General features: G+C 42.8%; 1 protein-coding gene across 1 annotated transcript in view; it reads right to left on the bottom strand.

Annotated features, from left to right (window-relative positions):
* Nucleotides 1-202: 202 nt before the first annotated feature.
* The window catches only part of T265_01274 (hypothetical protein), a gene marked incomplete at both ends in the record, with an annotated part of 44,013 nt that continues 31,501 nt past the window's right edge, over nt 203-12,714 (bottom strand). Inside the window, 4 exons of the mRNA XM_009165259.1 lie at nt 203-416; nt 1,909-2,145; nt 10,849-10,926; nt 11,958-12,124. Of these exons, the coding sequence (XP_009163523.1) occupies nt 306-416; nt 1,909-2,145; nt 10,849-10,926; nt 11,958-12,124 (593 nt within the window). The remainder of the gene's footprint in view (nt 417-1,908; nt 2,146-10,848; nt 10,927-11,957; nt 12,125-12,714) is intronic.

Below are 12,714 nucleotides of genomic sequence, written 5' to 3'. Positions count from 1 at the left end.
GTCGCATTTGCAAAGTATTTCGCTTATATCGGTCAAATTAAAGGGTGTCAAACAGCAGCAGCTTGCAGGGGAGAAAATTCGTTCCTGACAAAATTGTACCCATGGGACTGTTTTTTCTCTGTACTTGATGTCAATGCTATTCAAGGCGCCAGATAAAACAATTTATTTATGCCTGAGGACCAATATCAGCGCAAAGTTTTGTATTTTGATCAATCGAAAGAAAGGTTTGTGTGGGCTGACGTCTGTAATATACATTTTGTACAAAACAAGCTATTGACTTTGAATAGTCCAATGTACAACAAAAACTAGTTGGATGTTGACCTGAATTCATCCACTTTTCGAGAATTCTGTGAACCGATATCCAGTTCTGCACAACCACTGTGTACCGGGAACGGTTGATCCAGGGCAAATTTACTCTGAAAACGTGCGAGGAGAGGCAACCACATAATAAAGAGAACAATGAGGAGAAAATTGAATTCATTTGGTGGGTGTCTCCTGTCTTAACAGTACATCAACAAACAGATGACGCATCATGAAATGAGATCAACGAAACTATCCACATTAGTAGATACAACACGGTACTTTTCATCCGAAGACTAAAAGCTTTCAGGACTGGTGGAAGTCGTTGTGATAGGCTGCGTTCTTGTCCGCACTCATACATGTGCAGGAATTTTTTAGTTTCTGAAATGGCCTGCTTTATACACACTATCCGGCAATTCATATCATCACCAAGGAACTGAGATGAGTACAGATTCCCCTGTCCATGAAGAAAATCATCCGAAACAGAGATCAGCTCTAAGGAAGATGGTACTCATGGGGGCAAACGCAAATAGTTTTGACTGCTAAGCAATCCTGAAGCAGACGGTTCTCTTGCAATATTAAAAAACAGTTTATACACATTTCTATGCCTGCAGAGGTGTCATTTATGGGATGCATGTCTATCCATTGAAATAGGTGCTAAACAAAGCGCTCCTTCCGCCTCCAGATCTATGAGGGCAGACAAATCGACAGACTGTTTTCAACACAAAGAAGACTTAAAAGTTAAAAACGAGAAATTGGCTTACGGAGGGCTCAGCGATAAGCAAGTCTACAAATAAGCCCCCCTTAAAAACGTGAATACTGAGGTTTCCATCATTCGGATGAGAAGAATAAATTTCTGTTTAAGGACGGGCCGGAAGGTTGCAGGTTAGAAACTCTGACGTTCGTGAGATGCGCACTGCTGAAAATTTCCAAAGGATAAAACAGCCTTGCAGTGCTTTCCGGCTTCTCAACAGAAATCGGCTTCACTGACTGGACAAAATCTTAATTACAACAAACTGAATCCGTTGTTCGTCACCCTTATTAGTGCTTAATTTTGGGCGCTTTGCAAAATATCTAAAGAAAAGCGACCAAGTTCTAACTGACATCTCCTGCATTCGAAAGCAGCACCCAAGCGATGTGAAAATAAAGACTGAATATGATTCTTCCGGATTTCGCTAGAATACGATGGACAGGAAATGGATTGTCAACGGGATAGCTCACTTTATCGTCTGCCGAAACCGGTCTAGCGGAAAAAGATAAAATCACACCACCTGCCGAAAATCCACACTGATAAGCAAACTTTTGTTTGACCATTGTTTTGCCGTTTACTTGGCTTTTTCACTACGGGTCGGCTAGAGCCATGTCAGACGCAGAATTTTGAAGCATAAGTCTTTGACCTCACCAAAGTAGTTCCACCATACTTAAGTCAATCGTCCAAACACGACTGTATGTGTTCTTAAAGACAGTTGCAACTGCGATGTGTTCATATGGTAGGTAGGCAAGCAATATATTCTTAACAAAATTAGTGAGACCCTAATAAAGTTGCAGCCCAACCGCTAGATGAATGTGTTGGACAAAAAAATCAGAAACCGTAAGTTTAGGACTCACCAAATCATAAGGCCACGTTCCCAGTGGGTGAAAACCATTGTGGTCAGATGACTCCACCGAGCGTAACAGATCTAAGACGTTGGAGGATGTGTTTTCGTTACATGCGATTTGCAGTCTGGACCACATTTCGCATGCAAAGATTGGAGCAATCGGGGCCAACATGACAATTAAATCTGCTAGTGCACGGAGGTACATGAAGCTGGTCGGACCGGGACCACCTGAGGATTGAGCTGTTTTCTAAAATGAAAGATAATCATACTGTAAGAATATACAGACACGAACAATGAATACGCAAAACCTTACAGATCGTTTTTAGCCGAAGATGTGCTGCGACTCGATCATTAAAGTCGGGCAACCAAAGAAGTGTTGTTTACTTCTCAGATTATAGAGCTATTCACTCTATAAATGAGCTACTCCCAAATTCAACATACTTGAGTTGATTGCTGTGTTGACTACGAACACTCCACTTTTACCGGTGAGCTCTTCACGAAGTGTCCCTCGACAACCCACTCTAGTATGCACCGAAGCATGATGGGCGTTGTTATTCTAAATATCTCACCATTAAATAAAATACTGGTGTGAAAGAATCGTCCAGGTCTGAATTCGTATCGAGCGTCTCGATTTCACGTTAGTTTAACGACGAAAGACTAACGAATAGTTAAACAGATTACGTTGGTCAGCAGTAACAAATTCGAAATTAGATAGCTTGAAACAACCGAACTGGCTGTGTTGACAGAGCGGATTGACAATCTGAGTCACAAAGTGAGTCGTTGTACGTATCTCGAGCTTATGGAGAAAACGGAATCTCTATCATTTCGTTATATTCCGGCCGAGTTATTAGGGTGCTGTCACCAAATGGTCGGCACAAATCCCACAGAGGATATTTCTTGGCAGTTTTTGTCAAACTTTGTCTGCATTCACTGTTATCATTTCGAGATGCAACCATGGGCAACTGTCATTGAAGCATTAGAACATTCACCGACCTCATTTGTCCAAAAAAACGACGGATTGCGCAGTCGCGCATAGTTGGTCTCGCTCAACCGGTGTAAAGTGGGGAAATCCGGATCCATTCGGATGCCCGAAAGCGAAAGAGGTTACATGTGGACTACAGTGGATATGCAGTTTGAGCAAATCCACATTTAGAACTGCTGTTTCCAAACTATAGATTATCAACCGGGAGTCAGATGAAGAATTACAAGAACAAGAGAGAAGTTAGAAATGAACTGGAATAAAAAACATTGTGTGGCGACGGGTGTAATCCCAACATGTCTGTCATCAATAAGGCAATAAAATAAATTCCTATTCGAACCGGTTTTTCATACCCAACACTGTTTGTTGAAAACTGTTTGAGTCTGCGCACTGTAAACCGCCCGTTGAATGCTATAGAATTAAAGCAAAAGTAGAATTATTTGATGATCATGGAAAGAACAGTTTGGCTAGGAACTAGGAGTTGGATGACCCGGTCCTGGCTGATCAAGGTTAAGCGAAGGGCTATATTTTGTTATTCCCTTTACCTGAAGACACCTCATCGTCTGCTTTATCGAGACTACTTTCTCACTTGGTGTCTCAGACATCTCGGTCCGTAGCCAATCAAATTTAGCGGCAGGCAATGGTAAAGGAGAAGATCAACTAGCCACGTTGAATTCCAGGGCCATGAACCGGTAACATTTCAGTATCCAACTCATTCGCCCTTAGACAAGACAACGTCCAACTAGGTTTCCGGTTGCAAATCAAGTCGATAGCGTCCCCTGATTTGCTGAATTCAGAATCAGGCTTGCGTAATATTCGTCCTAACCACCGTGGTTGTCGACGTTAGATAACCAAGTATTATTTCATGTCACCAAACCGTTGATGAAACTTCATGTTAAACACTTTCTACAAGCATCAGTCGAATCTACCAGTAGTAAAAATGTTGCTAGCTTTCGAATGCATCCGCAGCAGAGACGCCACGCACCACATGGATCGCTACCTTGTACATACTAACCTTAATAAGAAGGTTGATTTCGATGAATTATCTCGGAAGTGAGTTGGCAGGAAATTAGACAGTTTGAACGATCTGGGTTGTTGATCATTAGCGAAAACTACTGTGACTACACAGTACCTATATTCAATGAAACTGTCCGAAATTTCGATCACAGGTGATGGCTTCGGTGATCAGGTTACAGAAATCTTCGACAGAATCCAACATTTTACTACCTTTCGGTGCTGTACCGGTAAAGTAAATTTTCCCCGCGAGAAAGGATCACAGGTTGAACTGTGTTCTGTTGCCAAGGTTACTTTAAGGTCTGCTGAACGCCTGTGGAGAGCCGTTAAGTAGTCGTGTTTCACACACCCCAATTAGGTCCGAAGTTATTTGGTTGCTGCCGTCACATAAGTGGTTGTAATCTGGCCCATAGCCCCAAAATATTTACCGGTGATCTTTTCAACTTCTGATGCCGAATCAGTGCAGAAACCGCAGCGTCTGCTCGGGCTGAGCTTGTCACTTACTTAGAAAGACGCTTGAATTCTGGTCATCCGAATAATGCAGCAAGAAGACAACGGCCGAGATATGTAGACAATTCGCTTCCATCTCTCAAGTCGCAATGGAGAAAACTGTCTCTTTACATTATAAATAAAGATAAACGCGATGAAACAGTAGAACAGAGGCAATCGTAAGGTCGGCCAATCAGATACGGCTCTGAAATCCAAGGGAAGCTGAAAACTTCGACCAGGGTCTTTAGTGCGCACAAACCGGGACGATATTGAACATGATTGTACTGAAAGGTAACAATTTCCGACCTTGTGAAATGAAATTCCGAACGCTCTACTGGGACTAAATCTGCATCCAGTAGATAGAATATGCAGGTCTCACCGGCCAATCGATTGGTCACGTGGCTCAAATAACGAGAGACATTCGCATAAGTTCTATCCTGTCAATGTGTGTTTCATCGCAACTACATGAGGTGGCACATAAGGTGAGGTAGGGAGGTTGGGTGCAGTACGCGGCCCATATCGGACATCGGATTGTCTCATTGATGGGAGCATGATTAGCTGAGCTGCTGTATGGTATAACCAATCACAGCACGTTATTTACGCCGTAAGGCTTTGATTAGGTGGTCTTTAAACTGTAATCTAATCTTTGAGAAAAAAAACTTTATTTCACTGAGTAATGAGGCTCCCGCTTGTGCCGTGGCCTACCGTGAAGGTTGGTAAATTTCTGTGGACAGGTGTTAGAAGTCAGTGCCCTTATTAAGAGCTCGTCTTCTTCCTGTAGAGAGTCAGGAGTACAAGCACGTCTGGTGCGATCGAGCAAAGTGGGCGTCAGACTTGTTTTAATAAGCTACAGAAGTAAAACTGGAAAACTGTAAATACTGTCAAGTCCATGTGAACTTGCGGTAGACTGGGTGCTTAAAAGGGTCATCTGAAAGTCTGGTTATAAGGACTTCTGAAAACGCAAGATTCCCCAGTTTCTGTTTCAAGTCACTGAAACGTCTGAATGAAACGCCTAAATGTTATAGAGGTTCTCAGTGGTTGAAGTCTGTGCAAACCAAAATTTCGTCCATATACCATTTGTAGAGAATTGGAGGGATACTGGTAAAGTTGTCTTTCAGTCATGCCTAAAAAGACATTTGCTAGTAGAGGTCCAAGCGGGCTATCCACTGCCACGCATCTATTTGCTTATATGCTTGGTCCTCAAATTCAAAGCGGATGTTTTAGTGCATAGGAGATAATCGTCCTTAGGTACTGTGGAGGCCTATCGTTTCCTTGAGTTAGCTCGTCTTTTTCTTGACTGTTAATAATCCTGACCATGTCTTTGTTGCCGTTATATAGTTGCGTGAAAAATTGGCAAACAACTAGCTGTCGTTTCTCTGAGAGCTGCAGTAAGACTCAGTCGGCTAGTCATCTAGATTGCGCGGACAGTGGTATGTAATAGTGTGTGTTATGTTTCCTTCTTGTATCCTGTTTCAACACCGTAATAAGATCCGCAGTCGACGACGTCGAGCGTAAGAAAACCAGATGCAATCGACGCGGTGTGTTGTGCGGTCATCACTTGAGTGCTAAGGGCATTCCGGTGCTTTGCTTAAGGATGAACAATCAAATTCAGGATGTCGTCTGCTTGATAGGCTAATTTGCATTCACAGGTTTATGCACCATTGAGAACACAACACCATTACTGTGTCTGCCGGATCCTCATACGCTTCATCTGCCCGATCCGCAAGCGCTGTTGTCATATCGATTGTGATACTTGCCCTATTTAGTTTAGCCGGCCTGCTGGAGCAGTTTATCGGGATGTGATTGGTGCCACCTGCAAACAACAGCTTGAAAACAACGGAGAGCTGAGTACCTTGTGCAGACAAAAGACATAAGCATTCCAAGAAAGCCTGAAAGAACCAACAAACGAAATACTGCTCCCCCACGGTACCCCATAGAGGTACTAACTAAAGATATTCTGAAATTTCCTATAGTCATTTTCCGCTGCGTTGATGAACTAAACTTGACATTCATATCATTATAAGGTAGAAGCAGGCCAACAGAAGGCCAAGAAAGAGCCTACAAATAGATTTAAATGCACAAGGAACAAGTGGCTTTCACGGGTTTGATGCTATTAAAATCATCAGCACGCCGCTGATGACTAGCGATAAAAACTTGTGGGAAGTGTTGAGTGTAATGGTCGACTGTACAGACTAAAATGAAGTATTCTTCTCCAAAGTAAAACATGAAGGATAGATTTTTCAGAACAATGCATACAACATCCCGTTGGGACCATGATCTCTTACGCCCTTGAAAAAGCTGTGGCAACGAGATAGTTTACGGTAAAACGAGTCTCAGACGTCCAGAGTGTATGAGAATACTCAACTTGTTTTAAGAATGTCTGTAAATAACAATTGTCGTTCTAAAAACCTAACAAATACTCGCACTATTCTTAAACGATCAGAACAATAAACTATTCACTTGAACAACCCCAGGAAAATGCAAATCAAAGCTGTGCTTTTTTAGATAAAGGTTTTTGTCCATCAAGTGTGGGTGCCATAATTGAGGATGCAGTTCGTATAACGTCAAGTGGACTTGAGGATCAGGCGTTCGGTGTGGATATCCGAAGAGGCGGTGTAGGGGTGTTGAAGATCACACAAGAAGTTTGAAAAAATGAGGCGACTCCAAGGATGCAAGCAACCAAATACTAGAAATGCATTTGACGTCATTCGGGCTGTGTACGAAAGTATAACAGTCTCACAGGAACCTGGAATAGTACAGAATCAACTCGTATCACAGGGTAGGAAAAGGGTTTCTGGTCTCATTTGAGTTCCCTTTCAAGTGCAACACTCGATTCTGTCTAGGAATTAACAAACTTACTTCATATTTTACCTGTCCCAACACAATTAACAAAAGGGTTTCGGTCTCATTTGAGTTCCCTTTCAAGTGCAACACTCGATTCTGTCTAGGAATTAACAAACTTACTTCATATTTTACCTGTCCCAACACAATTAACATTCGACTTATCCTTATTTCTATTTGCCATTCTGTTGGACATCAGAGTAGGCTCAGGGTGTACGAGATAAACTAGAGAGAAACTACAGTCTATGACTTCGGTGCTCACACAAGATAAGTTTTCCCATACCATGTACTACTGTCGCTAAAATCTTTCATCGAAATATCCGCAAAATCATCGCAAACGGTTGGATAGTATATTAGGAAAATAACTCATTGGGTGTGGAATTAGTGCAGACGTTACTTAGGTTGGACGCTGCGTTTGAGCTATGGTTAACTGATTAGCAGAACACTTAAGTCACACTTAGACCGTGTATAGCACCGGTTAAATCTGAAAGACAATAGTGGGGGGATTTTGCGTATAATACCTGATGGAACGCTGTCCTACACAGTTTACTCCGTTTACTGCACGAAATGCATGATCATTTTCCAAACGAAATGAACAGTTGTAGGTGCCCATTTGGCTTAGCAAAAAAAAGGTTAAATTCGGTGAGCAGCATCAAAACCTTGTGTTTTTCGACCATGTGATGAGAACTGGTAATGGATAACCGCATTACGATGACACAACACAATCGAATAACATCTGACGGATCGAGCGAAAAGGATTTAGAAGTTGGTGAGTGGGAAACCCAGCTACACACAAGGACGTGCTGTCTGATTTTTACAATGCTTATTCACCGCTTTATTATGGCAGACAATGGATTGTCGGGGAGGGCTCCACAACTATTCGTTTAGCGGAACGAAACTGTTGCAAGCTCGTCAGGTGCGCGTTTCTAGTATTGCCGTTCAAAACAAACTAGTGATTCATTTCCACACTCGTCGAGTGTGGTATGTATGTGTCTGCAGATTTATGCTTGCGGATACCATAAAAATCTCCTCACTTAAGTAGGATGTCATGGGAGAAGATTGTAAATCAATGTGGACTAGTATACTTTTCTAAGGCCTCTTGCCAGCTTCATCGGACGATAAACATAGTCAAATCGAAGGGTTTTCAGCAACCTTATCAGTAGTGTTATGCCGAAATAGTCAAATCAGTTCTTGATGGAAAGTGCCTCTCCTTAGTATGTATCTGAGGCTCCCACCAGGGCAAACAACAGACTGGGGAGACAGCAGATCCACCGGTAGTATTAATGAAAGTATACTGCGTAGTACCGTTTTACGGAGTACCCAACCCAGTGAATCGAAAGAGGCGACGCTGGAAGAGAACCACTTTCCGTGACTGGTTTCTGTAGACCAGTACAGCACATGAATACAAACGCCCGTCAGTGCGGCACGGTCCTTATTAGGAGAAGATTGATGGATAAGCGCCGAAAATCGCAAGAATAGTCGGTGTTGGGAGTGCCCATTTATCTTCCTCTGGTGCGTCACAATTGTCGGTGGCGTTGTCATTATTGCCCTCCTTTATTCCAAGCTGTTCTTGGCAGACGATGGATTTTACGAATATGTAAAGATGTAGCGGTACACCCTACTGCACCCTACTGCACCCTACTCATCAAATGTTTGCTGTGGCCTCAGGAAGTTTGAATGATACTGTTCTATTTCGAGTTTCAAATTGTGATGGGTTCTGTAATTAAAGATCCAGGGAGGTTACAGTAAAACTGAACAACTCCGTAAACTTCCCCAAGCCGTTTTGAAACAATATATCGCATCCACCACACTTGGCTACCAAACAAAACACATTAAATTTGCTTAGACCATTTGATCACTTGTATGCGGTAGAACAAGGTGCGCCGATCCCTTATAGTAGGTGATTTTAAAGCATCACATGATTTCACTATCAAGCGGCCGAAGTTTCCAAATGCTATTCGGGACAAGGAAGATCAACTCGACGCTGTCGGGTGACATTCTTAGAGGTTAAAACCATAGACTTTCGTTTTGATGGGTTAGAATCCCTGCATGGCTGTCACCAAACTGGCTGCCCGCTCCGTCTTGGAAGTGGTGTACACATACGCTCTTGGTACCACAGTTTCTAAGATGCAACAGAATTCCCTTGTTATCTGTGGCCATTTTACCGTCTACTTTTCAGATCTGAGTACCAAGTATTGGCGTTACGATGGTTTGTTTGCTGATGAACACTGAGAGAGTCCGGGTACAGAGCACTTCTAATGACCGATGGTTGCTCCCATTTGCATTACAGTGGAATCGTTCCAAGTGCTCACTATTTCATTCTTTCTAGTTAACACTAAGGCTGGGATTTACGGACTCGAAGTTGCTTTGCGACGTCTCCACGGCGGGCGGATCACGTTTCCAATCCGAACAGCATACATATTGTCTCTCAAAAGGGGGACAGCTGTGTCTATACTCTCCTTTCCTCACAAGCCCTCGGGCAGGTCGCGACAACCAGACTGACAGCTAAAATGTATCCACGTTGCGATTGTTTCAGTGTTAGATTCCCAAGCTAGGAGACAAAACCTAGCACACGGGTCCTGACGCGTAAACGTACACAGCACACTGCTGGTTGGTTGCGGAAGCGAGTATCAAGGTGGCTACCGGGACCACACGCCAGAGACAAAGGGAACAGGTTGAAGCGAGAAGAGCACTTATCCGCTATCCCCCTTCACACTTTGTCAGTAAGATACAATATTGCAGCAGTGTGCTAGCAACATAAACTCATTAGTCTATGCGCCCACGATTCTTAACGAACAGTGATTGACTTCAGCAATTTGACAACCCGATGTCCGTTCAAGAGAGGTTCATAGACCAAGGGGTGTGATTACTGTCTCTAATTTTTATGGCGATCTTCAGAATAAGATCTTTGTGGACTTCGACTGCTTTAATTACATATCCAATATTCCAGCTGGCTACTTTTTTAGAAGACCCATGAAGTGAACCACTCATAGTCATCGAACTCAATGTTCCATCGATTTAATTCAATTGTATCGATAGTCGAATAATGCGGCTTTCACGCTAGCTCATGCAGAAGGCTAAAGCTTGCTGTACACCGAATCGTTACGAGATGATTTCAAATAGTAAAGTGCAGTTGAGCATTACGACGAAAGGGTCGAGTAAACTGGGTTAGAGCGAACGATCAAAGCATACTTTGGTATGTCCGAAGGCCCCAATTTATAATTACAAGACACCTAGCAGCAGAAAGCTTCAGTGAAGCAGTCAAGTGAAGTGACAACCGCTTAAACGTTCGAATACTTGAAGGAATTTACGGTGCACTTTAGTGTGTCATTAGCATCAGTTACCACTAAAGACAGCAACATCAATGTTAACGCTGATGCTTCACTGCTGTACCATTGGTGAGCGGTTTGTGTTCATTTCTGTCCATTTCTTCCTTCCTCTACATCTTGTGCAGGAAACTGCCTCCAAGTGATTCCAAATTACCATTAAATCACTCCAGGCTGGCCTCCTAAGGAGAACACTATCGGCTCTTTGAGTATTGGTTCGCAAACAATACATATGTGAAAAGAGAGGAGTTGAAACTAGCAAACAATAGGTGCTGAATAATGCACAAATGGAGATACTTACTCGTAACAAATCCGTCAATTCTTGAAGGCGAGCGATCACCGCACTCAGTACGAACGTGTCGTTGTAGCAGTGATTGACCTGGAAAAACGCATGAAAAAGGTGGAAAGTTGTTCTAAAACCCCATGTTTTTCAGACAAACTACGGCGGCCGTATGGATAAAAGAATACATGTAACTATCAATTTAATCATACGGGAACCTGCATGACTGGTATAATTTGATATTTGTCAGATTGGCCTCTGCTTGCTGTTGCTATTACTCAGAGAAGCTTAAGAAGGGGGGCCAGTGAACAAAAAGCTATGCGGGTAAGTCATAATTCGCGGTATTCCAAAATGAAGAAAGCTCTTAAAGTTATATTACTTTGGGCACGACAACTGGAGGATGAAGGGCTTCGGTCGTGAATTCTGTGAGTTGCCTGTTTAAGCAGCCCGAACAATATAGGTGGTGATACCTGGCGTCAGTGACACGGCACTTCGTTGAAGGGGACCTGGATTAACCCAAAGATGTACGAATCTCTGACACATGAAACTTCCACATTTTATGTGTGTTTGGGGGCCGCATCAGGCTTGTTGTGAAATTAATTTATTTGGTCGATTAGGCGAGTCGCCGGCACTGGCCATCAAACACTGAGCGGCCGAGGTGAATAGATTTCAGGGGATATATTATTCGCTTATTATTCCATCTCAGTATGAAAGCAGTGCCGTTTCATTACATTGAAATTCTGGTCATTTAAAAGAACAGTCTATTGACTAACACACTGCTGTCATAGAAAACAGCATGATCTCAAGTCCGGACGAACTCACAATACGATTGGCGGTGATGTGGAAGCTCTCTGCCCCGTCTCGACTTCATCGCATGGTTAAACTCCGAGAAACGAATTTCCCATCTTTCCAGCTTATATAACATTACAGCACTGCACTACTGTTCAGGCATCATTTCAGGGTGGCGGCCCGCCTCGTAGAGTGCTTACTGGCGGTATGAGAATCTGCCGCTGTCGTTTTTCTGGCATGGTCAAAACTCACTGGTGACGACGACGAGAAGAAACCTTCAAAGGCTGTGTGTAATGCCATGAAACAGAATGTCAAAATTTTGGAAATACACAGTGGCTCACCTGACTAACTATGTGCTCGTGTGCAGATCGGAAGTTAATTGGATGGCTGTACAACGGGTCCTCCAACCCAAAACGGATCACCCATGAGCTACTCGTTTTCGAAAGTTCAACAAGACCGTCCACCAAACGGCCGATTTTCGATTGCCAGTTGACGATGCCCCGAAGTACTGTTAGGATCCAAATAAAAGATAGTATTGCGTGTTCAACCAGCACGAAGCTTCAACAGTAACGCTATACAGAGTACAAAAACTCAATGACACCACAGGAAAAAAATAAAACTTAATTTAATTAACCAGTTGATTCCTCCAGTTGAATTGCCAGCTTACCATAAGATCGTCCAGTTGATGTGATATGTAGTTAATGCGAACACAATGACTTTTGTATCTACTGGGTTTCAATTTGATTGATTTTACTTTTTGCAATGTACTTCGTTGTGCGGTAAATGAATTTGTGTTCTTTGTGACAGATACATAATCCACTATCCATTCTACCATATACTGTGAATCCACGGACTGAAAGAGCTCAATATGGTGGTTTCCGCTGTATCGTTGTTCCCCTTTAGCGTCTTCGGCTATTCGCAGATTTTTTTATGGAAATTTGCCGGCACGACAAGACATCCGCAGACCCAATAGTGAATTGTCCCTGTGACTTCTTTTGTAATAATAATGTAATTCAAATGTGGAAATATGATCTGTTGATAAAAAAATACGTTACTCCACTTAGAAGTGGAGTAAACTTAGGCACCAGGAAAAAGCCA

This window comes from Opisthorchis viverrini, assembly GCF_000715545.1.
Source record: "Opisthorchis viverrini unplaced genomic scaffold opera_v5_13, whole genome shotgun sequence".
Classification (NCBI taxonomy): Eukaryota; Metazoa; Platyhelminthes; class Trematoda; order Opisthorchiida; family Opisthorchiidae; genus Opisthorchis; species Opisthorchis viverrini.
Note: the sequence above shows the minus strand (reverse complement) of the source record. Positions and strands in the feature narration are given on the sequence as shown.